The sequence below is a fragment of the Stylophora pistillata genome, chromosome 8 (assembly GCF_964205215.1).
Source record: "Stylophora pistillata chromosome 8, jaStyPist1.2, whole genome shotgun sequence".
NCBI classification, from domain to species: Eukaryota; Metazoa; Cnidaria; class Anthozoa; order Scleractinia; family Pocilloporidae; genus Stylophora; species Stylophora pistillata.
The window spans coordinates 6,166,937-6,191,415 of NC_142526.1; the positions used below are offsets into that span (position 1 = coordinate 6,166,937).

At 39.3% G+C, this 24,479-nt stretch overlaps 2 protein-coding genes and 1 long non-coding RNA gene across 13 annotated transcripts in view; 2 read left to right on the top strand and 1 right to left on the bottom strand.

The window, feature by feature from the left end:
• LOC111343351 (nucleotide-binding oligomerization domain-containing protein 1-like) overlaps positions 1-24,479 on the top strand; it is a 52,864-nt gene that overhangs the window by 23,985 nt on the left and 4,400 nt on the right. For 5 of the 11 annotated variants that reach the window (XM_088731089.1, XM_088731090.1, XM_088731085.1 and 2 more), the window contains one exon: positions 24,274-24,309. The gene's annotated coding sequence lies outside the window, so the exon portion shown is untranslated. Of the gene's footprint in view, positions 1-22,472; positions 22,749-22,933; positions 22,994-23,506; positions 23,551-24,273; positions 24,310-24,479 lie in introns of those variants that run through there. The other 6 variants (XR_015990942.1, XR_015990939.1, XR_015990941.1 and 3 more) reach the window with 5 other exon arrangements.
• LOC148724654 (uncharacterized) lies at positions 14,889-20,547 on the top strand. The gene has a single exon (XM_088731080.1). The coding sequence runs from the start codon at positions 14,964-14,966 to the stop codon at positions 18,663-18,665; it is 3,702 nt and encodes a 1,233-aa protein (XP_088587206.1). The 5' UTR covers positions 14,889-14,963; the 3' UTR covers positions 18,666-20,547.
• Positions 20,360-22,401, bottom strand: LOC148724655 (uncharacterized). The gene is made up of 3 exons (XR_015990966.1): positions 22,251-22,401; positions 21,328-21,401; positions 20,360-20,501 (listed from the first exon to the last, which is right to left on the bottom strand). It is a non-coding gene; the product is annotated as an uncharacterized LOC148724655 (long non-coding RNA).

A 24,479-nucleotide genomic window follows, 5' to 3' on the forward strand; every position in this document is an offset into this window, starting at 1 on the left:
TACACTGATGTCATGGTGTAGAGAGTTAAGCAAGATTGCACTCCTCATTTCACAGCACTGTGGCCATAGCTTTATGGTTTATAGTTTATTAAACTTCGCACCGTTGAAATATGGGGCAGGGAGGCCACCACAGCATAACCAATTACAGTGGTTCCAGAAAGAAATACTACATTACAAAAAAATTAAACTTAATAATTAAAAACAGCAATCAATATCTTTGACAAGGGGTCAGGTCATATTACACTTAGGACAAACAGATTTCCATGTTCTAGGATTGTCCAGATTGTATATGTTCAAGAGAGCATTTGTGTAATAATCGAAAAGTTTATTTTTAAATGCTGCTTACTAGGGAAGTTTTAAAGGGACATCCACTTTTACACTAAATTGGAGATTTGGGAGTTGATTTAAGGAAATGGGAGTGCGATTTTCGAAAATCATAATTGAGTATTGGTTTTTAGAGTTTCCTATACATAGTGTCACATAGAAGCATGAAGTGAAGAGCAAACTTAGCAGTGTAATAATTTTGATACAGGTAAATTCAATTAGTTGAAATTCACTTGGCAGTGATGAATTATCTCAATAAGGAAAATCTTGGAGTTGTGAGAACATCTATTGAGGATTTTCTGAGACTGTCCATAAAAACTGTTTAGTGGGATTTCCCCATAACATGAGCAAAGTGATAGCAATTGACATGCCATGGCATTATTTATATAATAGAAAAAAATATAGATATCATATTAAATATCCTGCATTCAGTTGTAAATACTAGTGTTTTTGTACATAATTAGGGCTTGCCTGTTACCATGATAAAATGTAAGGCATAACAAAATAATAAGACTCTTGAAGATGCTGCTTTGGTGGTGTTGAAACTGTGCTGATCACTCTCATCGCCATTCATTAATCTGCAGATCAAATATATGATACTTTATTTACACTTGTTGGTGACTTTCTAACAGTTGAGATTTTTCTGACTAGTATTTGTAGATTGGGCCAGAATTCGAAAGTTTGTGTTGTAGTCAGTTTAGCCCCAGCCTTATGCTTAGACATACCAGACAGAGAAGAGAGCTTTATACTGACTTTTGCAACAGAAAAAAATTGGCCAAAGGGAGGCAATGGGAGAGGAAGGGAGAGTATGCCTTTTCAATATCAAACAAAAGTTGAAATAACTTATTTAAGAAACCTGCCTCAAGTCCTCTGGAGAAACTCTTCTCAACAGTACCTTCTCTTCAGCAGGTTTGGGACCCTCCTGAAAGTCAACCTTTCCCTATCTCTGATTGAAATTCATGATTATTCCAACCCTGTAATTAAAACTGGACCAAATTCCATACCCTGTCTCAATGCAACAATGAAACATCTTGAAAGAAAAATTTAAAAGTGAAAGTAGCTTATTTTCTACAATAAGTGCCTAGTTCTTCAAAATTTTGGCCAAAAGTTTCATGATGCACATGTTAAAGTTTGGAATTTGATGAACTAATAATCCCCTAATCAATAGTTTTCTTTATTCTCATCACTTATATGCTTGATATCATATTGATAATGTAAGGAGAAATTCTGTCTTGATCACTCATGATCATTGCAGTTAAAGGATTAACACAGAGTTGGAAATTGCTTCACCCTATTTTTAATCAAGTTTTTTTTTTTAACCATTTAACAAACATTCAATACCCTATGTACATATACATGCACATCTGTGGCTTACTTACAATTTTCATGACTTTCAAACTTAATACCTATGATACAATATATTAGTTTGGATAAGAGAGCATGTATATTCATTGCTATCAAATAACTGCAGTTTCAGTTTGACACTCTGACCTAAATAATTTCTGAAACTATGAGTAACTGAAGGGTTCACCTACAATTTGGTTTCCTAATGACCAGTTTGCCAACATCTTGGGTCTTCTCACCAACATGTCAGGGAATTTTGTTAAGGTCTCATAGGTCATTGAGCTCATCTAGTACAAAAGGTTATTAATTGATTCTATCCACTAAACCTGATGAACTTCTAATTGACCAAAGTCAGAAGACTTGAGGAGTTAGCGAAGTGGTTCTTTGCAAAACAACTTGTTGGTGAATAGGACCACAATTCAAACTATATGGGGAATTTGTAAAGTTCATCCACTGCTTCTTTCTGACCCTGGTTGCATCACTGCAGAGCAGACTGCCCTTAATGCCGACTACAATAAGCCACTCCTGGTTAAGTGTGAACCACTTCTGCCAATAAAACAGACATTTTGTCCACCAGCAGTAAAGAATTGCAACATCAAGAATGATTCTAAATCCATTCACCACCTAGAAAATTATCGCACAAGCTGCTGAAGTGCAAAGTTCAGAAGCACTCACAGAGATGGAGAACAAATTGAGGAAAAGTCCAACAACAAATACAGTGAACCAGATTATGGTGGTTGGCTTTAATTATCTTCTGGTCTGTGCCCTGGCCTAAGGATAAAGGAGAGAAACTATGTTAGTCTTGCAAATATGCAATTGGAACTGAAATTTCTAAATTACTTTTCACTAGAAGTGCATATCTGTAACATCTATGGTTTCTATTTTCTGAAGCTTAAATCCTTTAACCCCCATGATCTGATTGCTAATTCTCCCCTCTAGCTGCTATACATTTCCTTTTAAGATAGTTACAAGAGTATGACACTAGATTAACACAAAAACTTATAGGTATTCTCATTACCTTTTTTCTGGAAAATGTATGGGTGTGATAAGGAAAGGTTACATGATTTAACAAATGGTAAACACCACAGCGTACACTATTGAGTTATGGATGCACGCGGGAGGTTGCTAAGCACGAAAGAAGCGTAAGAGTCGCTCGAGGCAATAGCCGAGAGCGACTCTAGCTTCTTGAGTGCTTAGGAAACCTCCCAAGTGCATCCATAACTCAATAGTGTACGCTGTGGTGTTTACCATTTGTTTTATAACATAACATTAACACATTGTAGCTAAAGAGTTCCCTTTTGTTTAACAAATCTTACGTGACCAGAAAAAAACAAGCGCGCGCGGAAAAATAGTCTTTGCATTTGCTCACGTCAGCAGCGTACACCCATGGGCAAATGGGGGACGCTAAATTGACCAATCAGAGCACGCGCTTTACTTTGGTTATGTTATAAAATCACTTATAGGAAGTTTAACATGGTCTGTATTTTAATTGATCAATATTCATCATCAATATTCATCATCATCACAGTGGTCAAAATGCTGTGGACTCACAAGGCACAAGCACCTTCAATCAGCTCTTAATTTAACACTAGGCTTAAGGGAAAAGAGTGGGACAAAAGTTCAAATGGTAGGGGGGAGGAGAGAGTAGAATAGAAAGAGGGGGTAGGGGTATGGAATAGGTGGTGAAAATAATAATGATGAAAGCCAAGATGATGATGGTAACAAGGAGGAATCTGATGATGAATAGAAAATTGTTGATTATGGTAAAATGAGATCAACTGTAAAAATGTATATCAATAGAAAAAGGCATGGAAATAAAAATTACCTCAGCAAAAGGTTTCCCCTTTTTCTTGATATCAAATTTATGCCAGCACAATTCACAAGTAATCTTCAATTCTTTTTTAAACCATGTCAAAAGACATGCTGCATGAACATGTTTTGCCAAGCCAGAACAGTAGCACGGAGTTATAAGGGCTTCTTTCCCAGAGGAGTGGTAAATGCGGCAGATACTCTGGGACTCAGACTGATCAGAATTTTCCTGATCAGTTATTTTGCCGTACGTCATATTGGCTACATGCCTCTGCTGAAGGTCTTTCATTATCGTGATGTAGACTCACTGTTGTCATTGCTATCTTCCAGCGACAGAGTTCTGAGGTACAAGGTAAAGCAAGAAAATAAATATAGAATTTTCTTTATTTGCTGTGAAAATATGCACCAATATTTGTCTGCAGACATTGTCTGTTCAAAACTGCAAACAGTTTTCCAAGTGCAAAGTTTGAGAGAACTGCGAGCTTGATAATGTCCATAGACAAATATATGAGCATATTTTCACGCAAAATTGAGGCTTTTGTGTTCATTATCCTTCAAATATATTGCAATGTACATGAAAAAATGTTTGGAAACAGCTTACTGTTTTCTGTGGGGGATGTTTTCTTTTGACTCTTCTCTGTTACGAATTCATGAAAACATAAAATATTTCTCTTCTTCTGTAACAATGACAAATTTATCTCTCATCTTGAATTAAATTTTCTAGAAAGAAAAAAACAAGGGAGGTGCTCCAAAAGTAGGGACTATTTAGACCACGCTCAAGAATTCGACCTTGCATGGTTGTGTGTTTTTCAGGCGTCAAACTACTTTTTCAATTATGTGTTACCAATAAGATTTTTTATCTTAATTAATAGTTAATCTTCATGTCATTGCAATATGCAGGTGATCTTAGAAAATGAAAACATTTCAATCTAGGAGGCCCACAATAAACTGGAAATCTGTAAAATGTTTGTAGGCAGTAAAAATGAGTCTAAAGCTAGTCTCTGCCATTGAAAAGAGCTACTCAGGTACCTCAGTCTACTCTGATTGCAGCAATCTTATTATAGAAAACTGTAATAAACATTCTTGCAAGCCATCAACCATGATCAATCTCAACTGATAAACTCAAATGATCAAAAGTTATCCACATGCAGTACCTAATTATTTACTGTGTGATCAGACCTGACAATCCTGCTGTTCCTCCACTGAGCTTGGATGATGATGCTACAGAACCAGTGTTGCATGGGGCCACAACTTTTACTTTGTGCGCAGAAGCAGATGCTGACTGCTCCATCTCTGATGTGCCAGTAGTCCCTTCCACTGTTGTCATGGTGATACTTGTAAGGAGCCCCAAAGGGTAATCAAACACTGCATTAGAGAAAGAAACAAATAAAAGATTAACTGTGAAATTAGAAAACCAAGAACACTAGAAATATTTGTATTTCAAGGAAAAGGCTTAATTATCAGGTGTCAGATATTTGATCGCAAACTGGTGATAGGTAAAGGTAAATTAAGTCTGTTTATGAGCGAAGTGGCCCATTGGACAAGTGCTTAAATCTGATTTGTGTAGCATGAAGTGACTAGAAGTATTTCTACTCCCCCTGGATGGAATGCTAGCCGTTACAGAGTTACCCCCAGCTGGTATCCATTTATTCTCCTGGATGAAGGGAGGCACTGCAAGGGTAAAGTGTCTTGGCCAAGAACACAACACAATGTCCCCACCCTGAGCTCAAACCCAGACCACTTGATTTGGGTTGAGTGCACTAACCATGAGGCCACCATCCCTCCCACAAACTGGAACCAGAATTAAAGTAGAACCTTGCTAGCTCAAACTTGTTCAACTCAGACTTCCCACTAACTTGAACTAATTTGACTTTTCCTTGGGCTTAAATTTAATCTCAATGATAACTTGAACTCGAACTAAAAACATTAGTCTATTTACATCATAGTATCAGAGCATAGCTAATTGACATTTCCAATCTTTAATCCTGATTGATGAAAAAAAACCGTGTTAACATCTATGAAAATACGTATGATGGACGATCCTCGCAGTAGATAGCGCTATTTGAGCAATAGCGAAATTCAGACCTGAAAAAAATCAGGCCTGCACGGGACTCGAACCACTGACCTCTGCGATACTAGTGCAGCGCTCTAACCAATTGAGCTAACAAGCCAACTGAGAGCAGGCCGTTAAGTTGATTCGTAATGAACCCGTGAAAGTGATAAATGAGATAGAATAAATATATGAAAATCATATATTTTGAACTGCGGTATTTGATACGTATGATGGACGATCCTCGCAGTAGATAGCGCTATTTGAGCAATAGCGAAATTCAGACCTGAAAAAAATCAGGCCTGTACGGGACTCGAACCACTGACCTCTGCGATACTAGTGCAGCGCTCTAACCAATTGTAGTGTCTAAAAATGAAGAAGTATGCCACAAAAGGCAGCCACGAAGGCGAACAACAACAGTACACACAGTACACGTTTCTTTAATAATCTTCCCGCGCTCACACTTTCCCGGATGTATACTTTTACATAAACAACCGCTGTCCTAGTATACTACATTCCCTCTCTTTCTTCGCTTAGATGGTTGACCTCGAAAGACAGAAACATTACAAACTTCCACTTTGTTTAGACACCGTAAAAGTTCAATTCGATTCCAAATGTTCAAGACAAAAATCACGCTAAACATAAACATAGCCTTGGCCGTTCAGCTTATAAAACAACGTTTCAATGTCACTCATGTAATAACAACGAACAGTAATATGAAAATGCCAATGTCACTAGTTTTAGTACAGAACGTAGTCACTCAGAGCCTTTGGACGGCTCGTAATTCTGCCGGATCTTCTCACATGCTGCTCAGCTGTAGGTACAGTAGAAGGTACATCTTCTGGTGGTGATTCAGCCATTGGTACTTGATCCTCTGCCACAGGTGGCGTCTCAAATGACTTAGGTTCAGTCCGTGGTTTAGCGTCCTGTTGTGGCGTTTCCTGTTCTTCTAGATCTGGCATATTAAAGGACTTAATATGCTGAAGGCTGCGTTTGTACTGGACACCTTGAGGCGATCGCAACACCACCTGGTCCCCATAACGAGATATCACCTGATATGGTTCCTTCTCATAGCAAGGTGACAGCTTATTTTCTTTCTTCTTCTCAAGCAGAACACTGTCTCCTTCTTTCACATTTCGATCTCTGGCATGGAACTTCTTGTCCACATAGTCCTTGTTAAACTGCTTTCTCTGATTGTCCCGATCACGAACGGCTTGGTCGCTCACTTCTACCTCCTCCTCTTCAACATTGACTAGCTCAGGCATTTTAGTTGTCAGCTTTCTCCTAAACAATAACTCGGCGGGACTCTTTCCTGTGGTCGAATGTGGCGTGGACCTGTATGCCAAAAGGAACCTGTTTAGCTCCTCTCTCCAGTTCTTTCCTTCTGCATGGGCTGCTCTCATGGACTTCAGAAGCGACCTGTTTTGCCTCTCTACCTCACCATTAGCTCTTGGCCATAGAGGTGTTGTGTAATGGTGATCAATCCCCATTTCATTCAGGTAATCTTCTACTTCTTTAGATACAAGATTTGAGCCATTGTCGGTACGCAGACCTTTAGGCAACCCATGTCTTGCAAATTGGGCATTCAAGCAATGAATGATGGTTTTGCTGGAAGTTGTTCGGATAACATCAACCTCTATCCACCGGCTGTAATAATCAACGAGAACTAACAAATGTTCCCCAGAAGGTAACGGACCCATTAGATCCACAGCTACTTCTTCCCATGGTTGGTTGGGTAACGGTGTTGACTTCAATGGTGGGGGTGGAACGTTCTTTGTAACCATCTGGCACCCGTAACACTCTGCACATCTTTTCTCGGCATCACGATCCATAGCAGGCCACCAGACTTTTGTTCGAAGTCTCTCCTTTGTCTTTGTGACTCCTTGGTGCCCCTCGTGTGCCAAACTAACGACTCTCTTGCGAAGTGCTTGGGGTATAACAATTCTTGTCCCCCGGAGAATTACATGGCCAATAAAAGTCAACTCATTGCGCACTGGCAAATACTGCTTTGGGGCATTGTCCCATTTCCCTTCGATGAGACAATTCCTGAGTGCTTGCAACTCAGAGTCTTGTGCTGAGACTTGTTCAATCTCTTTGATTCTCAATGCAGCAGGGACAGCATGTAGAGCTATCGCGCGTACATATCCATCATCTTCCGCGGAATTGTCTGAAGCAGGTATCTTCGTCAGTCGGGAAAGGGCATCTGCGATGTTTTTTCTTGAAGGCACATAGCAAACTTGATAGTTGTACGGTTGTAAACGCAGAACCCAGCGCTCTATTCTGGCTGAAGGTTTAGACTTCCTTGAATAGATGACTTTAAGTGCTTCATGGTCTGTCACCAGATCAAACTGTGGAAGCCCGTACAAGTAGAGGTGGAAGCGTTCACAAGCCCAGACTAAGGCTAGTGCTTCCTTTTCTGTCTGACTATAACGACGCTCCACTTGACTCAAACTGCGACTAGCATAACAGATGGCACGGCTTTCCCCATTCTTTTCTTGCACCAGCACGGCGCCAAGTCCAACAGGACTTGCATCAGCAATAACACGGGTGGGTGTGTCCTTATCGAAGTAAGCTAGGACTGGTGCACTTGCAACTTGACTCTTCAATCTCTGAAACGATTGCTCCTGCTCCTTACCCCAAACGAACGGTTCCCCTTTTCTTGCAAGTTTTCTGAGGGGATCAGCAGTGGTAGCAAAATCGGGTATAAACCTGGCACTGAATCCAACGAGCCCCAAGAAGCTACGGACTTCTGAGGGTGTCTGAGGCTGACTTGCCTCTGCAACTGCTCTGACTTTTTCCTCCGTTGGGCCGATGCCATGCTTACTCAGCAAAAGACCCATGAATACCACTTTAGTCATTCGGAAAGTGCATTTTTCAGCATTCAAAGTCAGCTGCTTCTCACTAAGACGTTGCAACACACTGTGTAAGTTCTTATCATGTTCTTCAGTGTCTCGACCATGAACGATAAGATCATCTGCTATGTTTGACACCCCTTGTAGACCTGCCATTGACTGGGTGATGATATGCTGGTACTTCTCTGGTGCGGCATTTACACCGAAACTCAAACGTTTGTAGCGGAATATACCATCATGGGTGGTAAAAGCAGTGATATCCCTTGAATCAGGATCCAGCTCAATTTGGTGAAAACCCCACCTTAAATCTAACTTCGAGAAAACACCACTCCCATTAAGACTTTCAAGGACTTCATCTATGGTTGGTATGGGCAATCTTTCCCGAATAATGGCCTCGTTGGCTCTCCGCATGTCGACACACAACCTTATGTCTCCGGACGGTTTAGGAGCAACAACGACTGGGCTTACCCACACCGTCGGCCCCTCGACTTTCTCAATTATGTCCTTTTCAAGGAGTTCGTTAACCTTGGCAGTTACTTTGTCCTTTACAGAAAAAGGTACTCGTCGCATTTTTTGAACGACTGGAGTTACACTGGGGTCAATGTGTAGCTTCAACTGATAATCTTTAAGCTTTCCAATTCCCTGGAATACACTGGGGTATTTTGCTTTGAGTCCTCCCACGAAGGTACCATCAACAGTGTTACAGTCTCCTGTCCCAAGAGTTCCCGAGAGATCCACATGAAGGATTCCAAGATCTGTGGCGGACGAATATCCCAGCAAACAACGCCCGGATTCAACAACAATGAAATCTGCCACAACCTTTGCTTTGGGTACGGAAACTTCTGTCTGAAACTGGCCCTCAATTTTAAGTTCTCGACCCCCATAAGCATACAATCTCTTCAGACAAGGTTTTAATTCAATCTTGAGCCCCTGATACTTAAGTTCCTGCAGTGTATCTTTACTAATGAGGTTACTTGCAGAACCTGAATCAATCAACACATCTCTGCTGATTCCACCAATCTTCACTGAGATAACGGGTTCAGAGGAATTTGACATAGCACATGTCTGTTCTTCTATAGTAAAAGCAAAACTGTCATCCTCACCTGACTCGTTACAATGACCCTCAACATGATTTGCCTGTCTCCCCTTACCATGACGCTGCTGTCTGCCTCCCCGTTGTTGGGTGTTACCTTGTTTTCCAGGCTTCGAGTTCCTTCCCCCTTTGCAACAGCTTGCATAATGACCATATTTACCACACTTGCTGCACTTGCGACCTCGGGCTGGACAATTTGTACTTTGAGCAAAATGACCTTCTTTACCACAGTTGAAACAAACGCTTTTCCCTTTGTCTCCACGCCCAGGACGTTCTTCAACTGCATGAGTACCTGCTCCAGGTTCTTGGCTTGGCATGACCATTTGATTTGCCTGCTCGTGTGAGGCTTCCCACTTTCGAACTTTATCCATTGCTGCTTGCAGAGTAATATTAACGACTTCCAATAGCTTCTTCTTTAGCTCAACATTAGGCAACTTTTCAATCAATTGATCCCGTAAATTTTCTTCCAAAGTTGGACCAAAATTACAATGACGAGCTTGTTTACGTAAACGAACCATGAACTTATCGGCGGTCTCTCCCTTTGTCGGCGTAAGTTGACGAAAGACATGACGCTCGTACGGTACATTGTCCTCGGCTCGAAAATGAGCATCCAACTTTCGCAGACACACCACATACTCATTATCCTCGTTAGCATTCAGTGGTCCAGGATCTGGAATATCTTCGTAAATATCTTGTACTTCCATACCTGCTAAATGAAGTAACTGAGCTGTTTTCCGAGAAGGATTCGTAATTCCCTTGCCATCGATGTAATACTGATACGATCGTTTCCACTGTCGCCATCGTTCCGCGACCTGAGAGGAAGACCCTGTTAAATCTAGAGGCGGAAGCGCCCTTTCTACTGAATTCGACATCCTCGTCGCCAATTTGTAGTGTCTAAAAATGAAGAAGTATGCCACAAAAGGCAGCCACGAAGGCGAACAACAACAGTACACACAGTACACGTTTCTTTAATAATCTTCCCGCGCTCACACTTTCCCGGATGTATACTTTTACATAAACAACCGCTGTCCTAGTATACTACACCAATTGAGCTAACAAGCCAACTGAGAGCAGGCCGTTAAGTTGAATCAACTTAACGGCCTGCTCTCAGTTGGCTTGTTAGCTCAATTGGTTAGAGCGCTGCACTAGTATCGCAGAGGTCAGTGGTTCGAGTCCCGTACAGGCCTGATTTTTTTCAGGTCTGAATTTCGCTATTGCTCAAATAGCGCTATCTACTGCGAGGATCGTCCATCATACGTATCAAATACCGCAGTTCAAAATATATGATTTTCATATATTTATTCTATCTCATTTATCACTTTCACGGGTTCATTACTAATCAACTTAACGGCCTGCTCTCAGTTGGCTTGTTAGCTCAATTGGTTAGAGCGCTGCACTAGTATCGCAGAGGTCAGTGGTTCGAGTCCCGTACAGGCCTGATTTTTTTTTTTTTCAGGTCTGAATTTCGCTATTGCTCAAATAGCGCTATCTACTGCGAGGATCGTCCATCATACGTATCAAATACCGCAGTTCAAAATATATGATTTTCATATATTTATTCTATCTCATCTATGAAAATATGACACATTTTAGCTTGACTTTGCAAACTTATCGATCCTAATTTTTGAAACAAACCAAATGTGCCAAAGTAACTTCGAATGATGCAAGAATGGTATAAACACCATAAAAACATTATAAACATACATACATACATAAACTTTACTAATGTGTCTTGAAATATCTCGCCGATGGGGTTAAGAACTCCACTACTAATTAGGGACACAATTAATAACCTATCAACTATTTTCTAAAGAAACTATAATTAGAAAAAGGCCTAACAATATAATATAGTTAAAAACCTATTAACTAACAACTATTGGGATAACTTATTTAAAAAGATTAAGAATTACAAAGGATGCAATTGGAACAGTTGTCGTCTTCTACCATTACAACTAACTCAAATTTATGAATACGATTCTTAAAACTAGTCACCTTAAGATTGAAGAAAGCGCTCACCTGGCCCGTCTATATTACAACTGGAAGTTTTAAACATTAAAGTCCTGTTGCATTTAACTACGCATCCTAGGCACCATGGTCCATAGTTGATGTCTTTGATGATGTTGACGATAAACTTTGTGCTTTTGATTTATTATTTACTGAGATACTTGACCGCCATGCTCCAGTTAAAACTTTCAAAGCACGCGGTAAACCAAACCCATGCATAACAGATAACATCTGCGGATTGATGAAGAATAGGGATGCATGGCGTAAGAAAGCAAACTAAGAAAGAAAATGACCCACTATCTTGGACTGCCTACAGGTATTTCAGACAGGAAGTAAAACAGGAAATCAGGATTGCTTAGCAGGAATTTGTTGCCAAACAGACTCGAAGGAATCTGAACAACACCAATAACATCTGGAAAGCAATTCGCCATTGCATCCCTAATAAATCTACATCCCAGCAAACATTCATTAAAAATGACAAAACGACTGCAGATGAATTTAACCAGTTCTTCCTATCTGGTGGTATGAGCACTGTTGACAAAATTGCATCCTTGGCTAATGACTGCAACCTAACACTCAATCATAATTATTTTACACAAGACAATAACCGTTTTCTGACCAGTTCACAATGGGTGCCGTTGATTTCAAACAGATAGAGTGTATAATAACGATGATGCCTTCAAATAAGGCCCCAGGGAGTGAGGGGTGGGGGCTGAGTGTAGGGGTGAGAGTATCGGGTGAGGTGTAGGGATGAGGAGTATAAATTACAATCCACTCGAAACAAACTCATAGTACTCGATGCAATGAGAACTTTAATTTCATTGACTGAATAAAAGTAAAGTAATTTAGTTATAAAAAATTGTGCATACTTTGGAAGCAGAACATTCTAACTTTGCGATGGCTTTTACCAAGTTCTCACCTTGATTTCTGACCTCATTTTCAAGCCACAGATCTAAACAATTTCTCTCACCGCTGTACATACCTATATCCCCGAACCCAAAACGCTAGTGTTCTCGGAATACGTGAATTAAACAAGAGACTGGGGCAAGTGATCAAGCGTACAATATGTCAGTTGTGGACTTCCATCCTACTTTCTCAAATCAGAACTGATTGCTCTCTTAATGAAACAGCTCCAGAAAGTTCGTCGGGATGGTACTTGAGGCAAGAGTGACGTCTGAGGAAAAGAGCGACCAATCAGAAATGAGTCAGTTGCTTTGCTGGTAAACAAAGTTTCGGTACACAGTCGCTGAACCGTGCGGTGATGTCTTAAAAGATAGAAGAAGGAACGAAGATTGTTTTTGTTGTTTCCGATTTTTTAGGAAACTGTGCACTAATGATCTCAAACATGGTGGATGGAACAGAACAGAATAGATTTATTTTGCACTATTTCAAGAGATTACAGCAAAGATTACTATAGATTACAAAAGTAAATATAAACAAGAAACAATAAATTACATAAATAATCAAAAATAAACTGTGCGCAGTGACCAAAGCAGCTTAAGCTTTCGAGTTGGTCACTGCCATTTGTAACTAACTGGCATACTTTACATTTATATAAAATTACAAGTAATGAGTTGCGGACAAAGTAAAATTATAACTGCATACATTCTTATATACCAGTTCATGTGGTAACATTAATAGAATAATAATAGAAATAAAAATGATTACTAATAGTGACGGCATTAAGTTAAATGATACTCACTGGGTATTTAGAAGGTACTGTTCGTACTGCTGAAAGAAATTATTGTAAGAGAGATTTAATTTAGAGGGAATTTTTTTCCAAAACATTAGATCCAGCAAAGGCAAAAGTAGCAGCTCCATAATGGAACGCTTTATCAATAAGGAATTGGGTGTAGAAGTCATTCTTATGATGCGTATAGCTGAGACTAGTAGTAAGAGGTCTATTACATAGTTCTTGACTAGGTTTTTTTGGCTTAGATGCATGTATAATTGCCTTTGAAAACAATATAACATGTCGAAAACATCGTGAAAACATTTGGCAAAAGCTGATCGCATAATGGGAGTTTCTCATGTCTTTAGGGACTTGGCTTTCCCCACTTCTTTCAAACTCGTGTTTTACAAGCATCTTGAGATACATAAAAAAATATACGCGCGTTTGATTGACTGAAAACGAGTGCATTTTTTATGTAACACGAGTATAAAGTTGTAACAGGAATGCATAGATGTAACAAGAGTACAAGTCACAAATAGCGCGCGCGCTGTCAAAATTTCGCCTGTCTTAACTTTCTATGATGCTTTTTCATGCGGACCATTAATAACTTTCAACATGATTTCTCATGCAATTTCGTTTGAATAAGTTGTGCTGCATTGACACCACATCGCACTTGAAATCATCTCCTTACCTATATTTGGCTACCCGAGCGTGCAAGATGGGCCGCGTACTGCCCGCTTTGAGCCCGCGCGCCGCTTTTTGCGACTTCGTCGTCGACATTGTCCAACGGTTTCAAACTTTGTTAATCTGCTCCAACCTTTTTTTCTCTGACTTGTCTTGAACCAAAAAAAATTGTTTGCAGACTTCAGGAAATTATCATCCAAAGTTATTTAACGCCCTTGAGATTGCAGAAGACAGTCAAAACAAAGAAAACATTTAACGAGCCTCTTGGGTTGGTTTTCTTGGTTTTCTCACAGTTGGTTTTCTTTCCCGGCTCTCGAAATAAACAAGTCAATCTGGATTCGTATACAAGCGCAATCTTTTTGCCATGAAGTAAATCCTAAGTAAACTAAGCTTGCTCGGTGAAGATGGCTGGATATTGGCCTCGTTCTTTTTCGACTCCTTCTCGGTCCATAACAACGCATAAAAAGAACTGGGCCAATATCCAGCCATCTTGACCTCACGCTTCGTTAAAACAAAAGGCGCATATTTCCACAAAGGGTGTTTGGGTGTTGTCAGGAAATTGTGTGAAAAATGGAAAAAAAAAGTAGCCTGAGGGATTAAACACAAGAACATGGCATGTGAAAAACAAACTGCTAAGAATAGATCGGAACATTTCATCAAATACATCTTGCGACTGCTGAATTTTCCTCGTCAACCTATGTTGCAAAAGGTAATTATTTCAGTCGTCGGCTATTAGTGACTGATAAGTCTCAAACATCAGCTAAAAGGCAAGTGTATTCAAAAGCACTACACGCATGCATGCACCTCCGTAATCTTTTAGCTCCACAGAATTTACAATAACTGCCTGCGTCTCATTAGCATAAAAATCCGAGTTCTGCGAATAGGCCATTTTAAAGTTGTGTGTTTAGTTGCCAAGCCTTTGATTCAGAGTGAGGCTAAAGATGACCTTGTTGTGATAGAGACCTTTATCTAGTTAGCATGATAACAAAGTAATTTACATAGCCTCACTCCCATTCAAAGGCTTGGCAACCAAGCACACAACTGTAAAATGGACTATTCACTTTATTGTTTCAACTTGAGACCTATTGCGATTTTATCTAATCGAAAACAGCGAAAATACAAACGCTACCAATGGATAATTTCAAGGAACTATTTGCACCAAAAACATTTAACAAAGTCAGCTACTTCGTAGTTTTTGGTTGGATTGTGATCGGTGTAATCTTTCTGGGTGTTTTCACAGACACGGAATTAAACGAATCTCGGTCGGATTTCAGCTGTGGCGGGGCGAGGACTGTTCAAGACATCGACCTAGTCCGTGGACAGTGTTTCGAGCTGTACATGAAGCAAAACAACAAACACGGTCTTCCTATCTATGGCTTTGTAATACTTAACTTCTTCCTCATTGCAAGTGTTTGCGCTATTTACTCCCTAATAGTGAGCTCTACAGTCAATAAACTGTCTACAAGCGCTTGTAATGGTGACGAGGAACAATCGTGCGGCCGAGAAAACGCATTATCTGGTGGAAAAAAGTTGTTTATAGCTTACTCTGGTCAACTTTTCACGAGGATTGTGTTTGGCGTTCTCTTCATGGTCCTACAAACTCAATTTCTGTTTCCGACAGACTTTCCCTCTCGCTTTCGTTGTGATCCAAACTCTGTAGGAGATCAGCCAAGGAATTCTACTGGCGTCATGCAAAACTCCACACCAATTTTACACGATTGTCATAGTCAACGAGCAACTAAAAAAAACTCCTGGATGAAGGCTGTTCTGGTGGTGAACGGAATTTTTGTCTTTATCGTTCTGATGGAAGCCGTGTATATTTTAATACGAACGTGCAAAAAGGATGGTTTCGTGAAAAATTCCAAGTTTCTAAAAACTCACCTAAATCCCTCCCATGGCAACTCACAAAATGCTCCCACTTCGACCAAGCTAACGCAAGAATCAAGTCTGGTAGAGGAAAGTACAGACCATGCAACAAGCATTCCACTTATTCCAAAGGAGCCTGAACATGCTACCACTTCGACCAAGCTAACGCAAGAATCAAGTCTGGTAGAGAAAAGTACAGACCATGCAACAAACATCCCACTCATTCCAAAGGAGCCTGAACATGTTACCACTTCGACCAAGCTAACGCAAGAATCAAGTCTTGTTGAGGAAAGTACAGACCATGCAAAAAACATCCCACTCATTCCAAAGGAGCCTGAACAACCCCGAACACCAACACTGCTCCAGGAATTCATCAAAAATACAAAGGAAAAAATTACAAAAGACACATGTCGACCTCCACAACTCCGAGCGCCTTTTTCAGGTATTCCCGGCGAAGGACAGCCAGTTAAACATTTAGCTCTAGATCAGATTTACACAAACCTTGTCGTTGTTCCGGACAGGGCTAGATATCACTTCACTGGAGACAGATGGGAGAACTTGGAAGTCTACACCAAATCAGCTGAGAAAAACACAACACCTAGTGGGCCGGAAGACATTCTTAACCATGAAAACAAAAAAGTTTTGATCGTTGGTCGTCCCGGAATCGGAAAGACACTTTACTGTACCAAAGTTCTGAGAGACTGGGCATTAAACAAAGCATTCATTAGAACACCTGATGCTAAGATCCATTTTGATGTTGCTTTCTTCTTCAAATTTAGAGCTGTCAACGCGGTTACTGACAACATTACACTCAGGGAGCTGCTCACCTCGTCAGAACAATCCCTTTCAGATCACATGGATGAAGAAGTCTGGAATTACATCCGTGACAACCCCGAAAGAGTTCTCCTTATTTTCGATGGAATCGATGAATTTAAGCATAACTCAAAGATCGGCGATGAAAACTTCGAACCTAAATTCAGCGACCGCATGGACAAAAAGATGCCCGTTCATGCACTCTACGAGAAGCTTGCGTCTGGGAAACTTCTCGACGGAGCTGCCGTTTTGACGACTACAAGACCTACGGCTATGCCATGCATCGAAAAGATTCCTTATGACAAAGTCTACGAGATCCTCGGTTTCTCATCCACACAAGTCGAAGATTATGTAACCAAATTTGGTGAAGAAGACAAGGATGTGGGAAAAACACTATGGCGACACATCGGCGGTAACATGAACATCCTCTCTCTATGCTACATTCCTGCGAGTTGCTTCATCATTTGCTCAACTCTCTTTCATATGCTGAGCTTTAAAGGTCTTAAAAATCTTAGCCTACCAAAGAAACTAACACATATTTACAAGAAAGCAGTGAAAATATTTTATCTAAGGCATAACGAAGAATTCCGCGGCAAGAATTTCACTAGCGAAGACTTAGAATCAGACGATTTGCCCCGAGAAGTTGAAGAGAAATTTAAAAACCTGGAAAAGATGGCTTTTGAAGGAATTAAAGAAGGAAAGCTGATCTTTGGAGGAAACGAAGTAGGGGAAATGGAAAACAGCGCCCTCTTTCACCGCCTACCCGACCACCGAACTGACGAGTTAAACCGCGAAAAACAATTCTGTTTTATGCATTTAACAATGCAAGAGTTTTTCGCTGCCAGGCACCTGGCGAATATGAGTGAAACAGAATTGAGGAACTTTGTTTCTGAGAACATCGAGGACGGCATGGTTTTTCAATTTCTAGCAGGACTAATGAACGATAAAGAAAAACTACCGAGCGAAATTATCACAGACCTTCTTCCTGAGGAAACTGAAGAGGAAGAAAGCGAACTCTACAACGAAGAGTGGCCGGGGGAAATAGAGCCAAGGAAAGTCATTAAATGGCCGACTGAAGATAAAAAACATTTAGCAGTGACATTATTTAAATGTTGTAGTGAAAATAGTGAGATGAAGGACACAGTTCACAGAAGACTTCAACAAATTAACTTTAATTGTGTAAATTTTATATATTTTCAACTCACAGCTGTTGATTGTGCTTCATTAGTTACTGTAATTGAGAATCAAGGTGAAAACATTTCACATTTAGAATTGACTGGCAGTCACATTGGCCGTTTGGGCTGTTTAGAGATTTGTAAATTGTTAAAATGTAGGAATTCTCAACTGAGCTGGTTAAACCTCGCAGTCAATCAATTGACAGATGAAGCAGCAAAGTATTTAGCTGAAGCCATCAGAGACAACAACTGTCAGCTACGCTCGTTAAACCTCGCAGACAATAACATCACAGAGAAAGGAGCCCAACACTTGGCTGAAGCCATCAGCAACGAAAACTGTCAGCTACGCACGTTAATCCTCGCACACAATAACATCACAGACAAAGGAGCACAGCACTTGGCTGAAGCCATCAGCAACGAAAACTGTCAGCTACGCACGTTATACCTCGCACACAATAACATCACAGACAAAGGAGCACAGCACTTGGCTGAAGCCATCAACAACGAAAACTGTCAGCTACGCACGTTAATCCTCGCACACAATAACATCACAGACAAAGGAGCACAGCACTTGGCTGAAGCCATCAGCAACGAAAACTGTCAGCTACGCACGTTATACCTCGCACACAATAACATCACAGACAAAGGAGCACAGCACTTGGCTGAAGCCATCAACAACGAAAACTGTCAGCTACGCACGTTAATCCTCGCACACAATAACATCACAGACAAAGGAGCACAGCACTTGGCTGAAGCCATCAGCAACGAAAACTGTCAGCTACGCACGTTATACCTCGCACACAATAACATCACAGACAAAGGAGCACAGCACTTGGCTGAAGCCATCAGCAACGAAAACTGTCAGCTACGCTCGTTATTGCTCTGGGGTAATAACATCACAGAAGCAGGTAAACAACACGCAGAAAATTTACTTAGCAAGAGTCAGTCTGACTGTTTCCTTGATATATTGCATCGCTAATTTCACAAATAATTGATAAAACTAAAATGAAATTATATTAACAACTTACAATTTAAAAATGTGAGGTAACCAGCTCAGTGACATTGCCACCCAACAACTTAATACGTGAATGAAAGAATAATTATCTTTGTGAAGAATCCATAGCAGCGAGATTATTTGAACCGGATCGAAATGAAAAAAAATTAAACCAATGAAGATGTTTATTGACAGCAAAGGATGTCGAACCAATGACAATGAAGTAAAAACACAAAGCTTACTGCAGAGAGAACAAACAAACCTCGGACCTCTCAGGAAACTTTCTTAATTTATGATTGGTTAGTTTCGATCCTAATTTACTGCATGCTTCTGTATGTTTTGACCAGCTTGTGTTTTGTCTCAAAGTTTTCTGTTGAGTCAATTAAGTTCTTGTGGAGATTATAAGCATCGATGATTATCAAAGCAATCCGGTTCATGTAATCTTTTAGTTACAACTGATGAAATCGTAGCAAAATTGTAAATTTTAAGACTCGGCTTTTCAAAGAGAAAAGACCTTCAAATGGTAGGTTAGAGAGTTAATCTATTTCGTATTAATAAGTCACAATTTTTTTGAGGTTTCTGCAGTTGTTGTAGATATTAGAGTGTTTTTGGCATATTTTGGGCCTGAAAGCAGACTTTTATCATGACTAAAAGTAAGGTACAAGACTTAAATAAATGAAGATGCAGCTTACAAAGTAGAGTTTATAAACTGTGATGATCACTCTCATCTTCATTAATAAATCTGCAGATCAAATACACTTGTATATTTACAGTTGTTGGAGATTTAAAAAGTTGAGATTTTATTGATTATTGCTTGTAGATAGGGCCAGAACTCCTACGTTGATATATCCAAGTTAAAATAGAAATAACTTATCTGAGAAACCTCAAGTCCTCTGTGGAAGCTTTCCTCATTTAGCAGGGATAGCGCCCGACTTAAAATCAACTAATCACTTTCTCAGATTGAAATACAAAATATTACATCTCTATTTTAAATTAGGGCCAAAATTCCACACCCTGTCCCCTGCCAATAATGAAACATGTTAAAAAACGTTTTCATGAAAGTGGCTTTTTACCTCAATTTTGTGCCTGACCATTTTATTCAAAACTGGGTGCCAAATGCTACCCCTAAGCTTGCACGAAAGCTAACCAGTTGAGTTGAATGCTTAACCTTAATCACTAAAATGTGAGTTTATTTTACAGCGTATTTTACAAGGAGAGGTACAAATAAATAAGAGCGAGTCAAGTGTTAAAAATTACTAACCAGTTTGAAAAATTTAAACTCGTTTAAAAAAATTCAAACCAAAGATTAAATTTGAACCACAGATTTTTATTTTTATTTTAAGAGGAACCTCCTGAAAACCACCTTTGGGTGATTGGAGGCCTCCTCTTAAAATATTATTTATCATTATTATTATTATTATTATTATTAACAGATCAGAAGAATGTGTGTCTTAACTATGCACAAAAAATCCCATGATTTAAAAAGCAATGGAAAACAATGCTTTAAGTAAAGTATGGCATAATATGATTTGGCTATGAACAAATGGTACTTTCATTGAATTATTCCATAGCATCGTAACATCCTTAACGATTGAACTCAAGCACTTGACTTGCAAGTCCATGTGATTCACTCCTATGGTTAAAGGTGCTACTTATTTTGAAGATTAGCCTACCAGGGATCAAAGTTGTCGGAATTTATTTTTACCCTTATCTTCATTTATAAATCCGCAGATCAAAGATGATACTTGTATATTTACAGTTGTCTGAGATTTGAACAGTTGAGATTTCATTGACTTTTGCTTGTATGTAGGGCTTGAACTCCTAAGTTTATCAAATAAATGTTGAATAAATCAAGTAAGTAGATTTATACTTTGTGTGGTATAGTCATGAAGGAGGAAATGGGGGAGGGGGGGGGGGCAGAAGGTGAAGCCATCTCAATATCAAACAAAAGCAGAAATAACTTATCTAAGAAATCTGCCCTAAGTCCTTTTTGGGAGCTTTCCTCATCAGTGACCTCTCTTCAGCAGGGATAGCACCCTTAAAATCAACTGACCCCTTTCTCCAATTGAAATACAAAATTATTCCAACTCTACTTTAGACTTGGACCAAAATTCCACACCCTGTCTTGAACCAATAACGAAACACTCTCTAAAAAGTTTTCATGAAAGTGGCTTATTTCCTCACTTTTGTGCCTGACCAGTCATTCAAAATTTTGGCCAAAATTATTCACGATACACATCTTGAGTTGGGAGGATTTGGTATTGGATCAACTAATCTCGTAATTGATATTTTTCTTCATTCCCATCACTTGTCTGCTTGATATTGTATTGATATTATAAGGAGAAATTCTGTCTTGTCATGCAGTCATGGGAGTTTAAAAGATCAACATAATTATAATATGTGTGCACATGCATATTTTGTAAGTTGAAAAAGGGAGTTCTTATTCCACTTTTATTTCATTGTCTAGTGTTTTTACCCAAAGAGTGAAGGGCAACTCATTTCTCTTTATAGTGTCATTCATGAATCACACATTGAGGTGACCTAAGAATATAAAGGAAATGATCACCAACTTAAAAAACTCTTGATTGTTCCACAAATTCTCCTTGTCAGTATCTTAGGAAACGTATAGAGGAGAATATATACATACTGTACTGATGTTAGGGTGTACAGATTAAGCTGCATTGAAAAAGCCCTGCCTCGCCTCCCTCTCACTTTGATCAGCTGTAAAAAATAAAGCATGATTTGTTTCTAGCAAATGGCATTTGACCTCCTAGTTCATGGTCCATCATTGTTATTCATGAAAACTTTGAAGAGAGCAGGTTCCAGTTTAGTTCAAAAACAAAGAGGATCAAAGTGTAAATAAAATGTATTGAAGGGTGAGATCACTGAATATCTTGATGTGCTCAGTTCTACAATGAACCAACCATATGGTTATAATACCCAAAATGGTTACAGGTCAAAAGTCAGCATGCAGACAAAAAACAGAATGGGGCAGAAACAAAACATATTATAAATCAGCAATCAACAATTATTAGACCTTACTGCTGGGTGAGTTCAAGAGACTGATGCCAAAAACTATTTTTTTTTTTTAACAAAAAATTGATACAGATTCTATTAAACAATTTTTAACGTCTAGTTAGTATTTTTATTTCTCAATTTTAAACCTTAGTTTGTAGTCTTAGTCCTTAATGTCATCTTTTATCACACTTTTAATTTTTTTATTTTTAGGGGACCCTCCTGAAAATCACCTTCAGATGATTTGAATCCTCCTCATAAATTATTATCATCGTCGTCGTTGTTATTATTATTAACAGATCAGAAGAAAAAAAAAGGAATGGAAAACTATACTTTAAGTAAACTATGGCATAATATGATTTGGCTATGAACAAACGGTAGTAGAATTTCGTACTTTCATTCAAATACCGCTTGGTATCGGGATTTCCTTAAGGATTGAACTCCAGCAATCAACATGTAAGTCCATGAGTCTGGAACGTTCCACCTGATAAAGGTCTTTTTTCCTTTCCCTAATTGGTAACTGGTTATTGGACTATGTGTTACTGGTATACTTACTCTACAGACGAACATCTACATCTAAGTTTTCCTCACATTATCACCCATGGATCGCATGTTAGGGTCACAAGAAAAATATATAATGATCAACAACTATAGAAGGTCTTGACTGTTTAACAAATTCTCCTTCTCAGCTCCTTAGAAAGTAGGAGATCTGGACACTGATGTCAGGCTTTAAAGACTACGACAATTTACGGTATATTACGTGACACATATACGAATTTTTGAAGACCGCTGAGGACAATTTTCAAAATGGCGGGTCTGCCGGGTCGGTGAGTTTTTTTCTTCGTCCGAGGCAGAGAAGCCTTATGACTAAAGTAACGTCAGATCAAGGGACGAAAATGAACAAGAAGAGCAAGACAATGGAAAACAGGAGGGAAATGCATGTATGGATCATTTGATTCATACGGGAAATCTTCCACGACAAGGCTAGGAATCGTTTCCTTCGATGATTGAAGACTCAAGATGTCCGTAAGGGCTACTTTTATGATTTCCATGGTGAGAACCATGTGTATTTGACCGCAAAAATTATTTTCTTATTGTATTTGTTGCTATTGGAAATGATAACTTAAGGTGACCAGGAGTTTTGCCAGTTGGCACCAGTAATTAATAACAAATCGAAGCCAGAACGAGCAGACATAGAAGTTCTTGTATTATGTTTAATGTTTTCTTCTTCTGTACAGAATTTGGTATGTTCGTTGGAAACAGATTTTTTTGTCCTTAGGAAGCCTAGTGAATTGAATGTAGGTCAACTATAATTTACATACATGTTTAGGTGTCTGAAAACACGGTAGTGACTAAAACGAAGACCCCCTACCAAAACGAAGACCCCCTACCAAAACGAAGACCCACTGCCAAAACGAAGACCCATTACCAAAACGACGATCCATTAATAAATTCGTTCTGTTCATGACACACACTAGGAAAACGAAGATCCTTACGGAAATCTTGAATTCTGAATTTGGCGCGTCTCTAATTTATTGCGGAATATTGCAACAGTAGAGCCCTGTAGAGCTTTAAATGGGACTACTTCAAAGCTAAAACGAGATTTAATCGAAGAGACATGACATGCACAGGACAGTCTGCAGGGAAAGTTCTAAGGTTCACTTCTTTGCTTGTATCTTAACGAGCTGCTTTTCAATTTTCCAAAAATGGTGCTTTAAGACTGCAAACAAAAGTTTAGATTAGCTATTTCCTCGATTATTTCCTTCAAATTATGGAAGGATAACTGATCAAAAATATTGTTCTTTTTGCAGGTGAAATGATCCTGCTGCAGATCTTGTAGGAGTAAGGGAGAAAAGTAAGTGTAACGATTATCATTATTTTCCTTGTGATGATCTGACTTGAGCTAGGGCCTCAACCTAAGTTAAGGAAAAGCTTGCAGTGAGTAGCAAAGAGAGCTGGGTATCCTGTGTTTATGTCTATAGGATGCACATTTTGCCTTTCTATATGGAATGATGGGCCTTAAGTAAATCGAAGCATTCTGATTGGTTGTTACTGGGTCTGTGTTTTGTCATGCAGACTGTTTCCATTGTAAAGGTCATAAGCCATGTACACTGTATTTTCGGTTGCAAAAGCAGACAAACTAAAAATAAACAAGTTGCCATATAATAAAACACTTCACTTGCTTGCTGGAGCTGCACTGGGGGATACTGACCCTCAGTTGTTTTTGCATGGACCTTGCTGCACTTGCTTTGCACTGTCACAGCTTTGGGACAATGTTCCTCAGTAATGCTCAGCTGCTTAGTTGGTTAGAAGTTAACATTTCATATTTGTCATTCATTAGTTTCTATTTTTAAAAAACCTGCACACAATGCAAAGAGTAGGGAACGTAGCTCCTGGTGTTGTGATCTGGCCATGGCATTGTTTATATATAGGCCCCCATTTAAACCAGCTTTGAGCTGAACTAGGCCAGCTTGTCTAAATATTGCAAACACATATGTATTATCGGGGTTTTACTTTATATATTAATTTGTGAAGGACTAAAAGTAAACATGATCAACAACAAGTTCCCTTTTTTTAGGTCAGCTGGGCATGTGGAGGTAGCATCAGGAAAAAAGTAAGTTATCTAGAGTTTGGTGTAACTATGATAGGGACCGTAACAAACCACTGTGGCAGTGACAATGAGGATGTGGCAAAAAGAAACCTACTGGACAGAACAATAGCTCAGCACTTGTGTTAGAAAACTTTTCACACTTCTTAGTTGTCCTTTGCAAAACATCATCATGA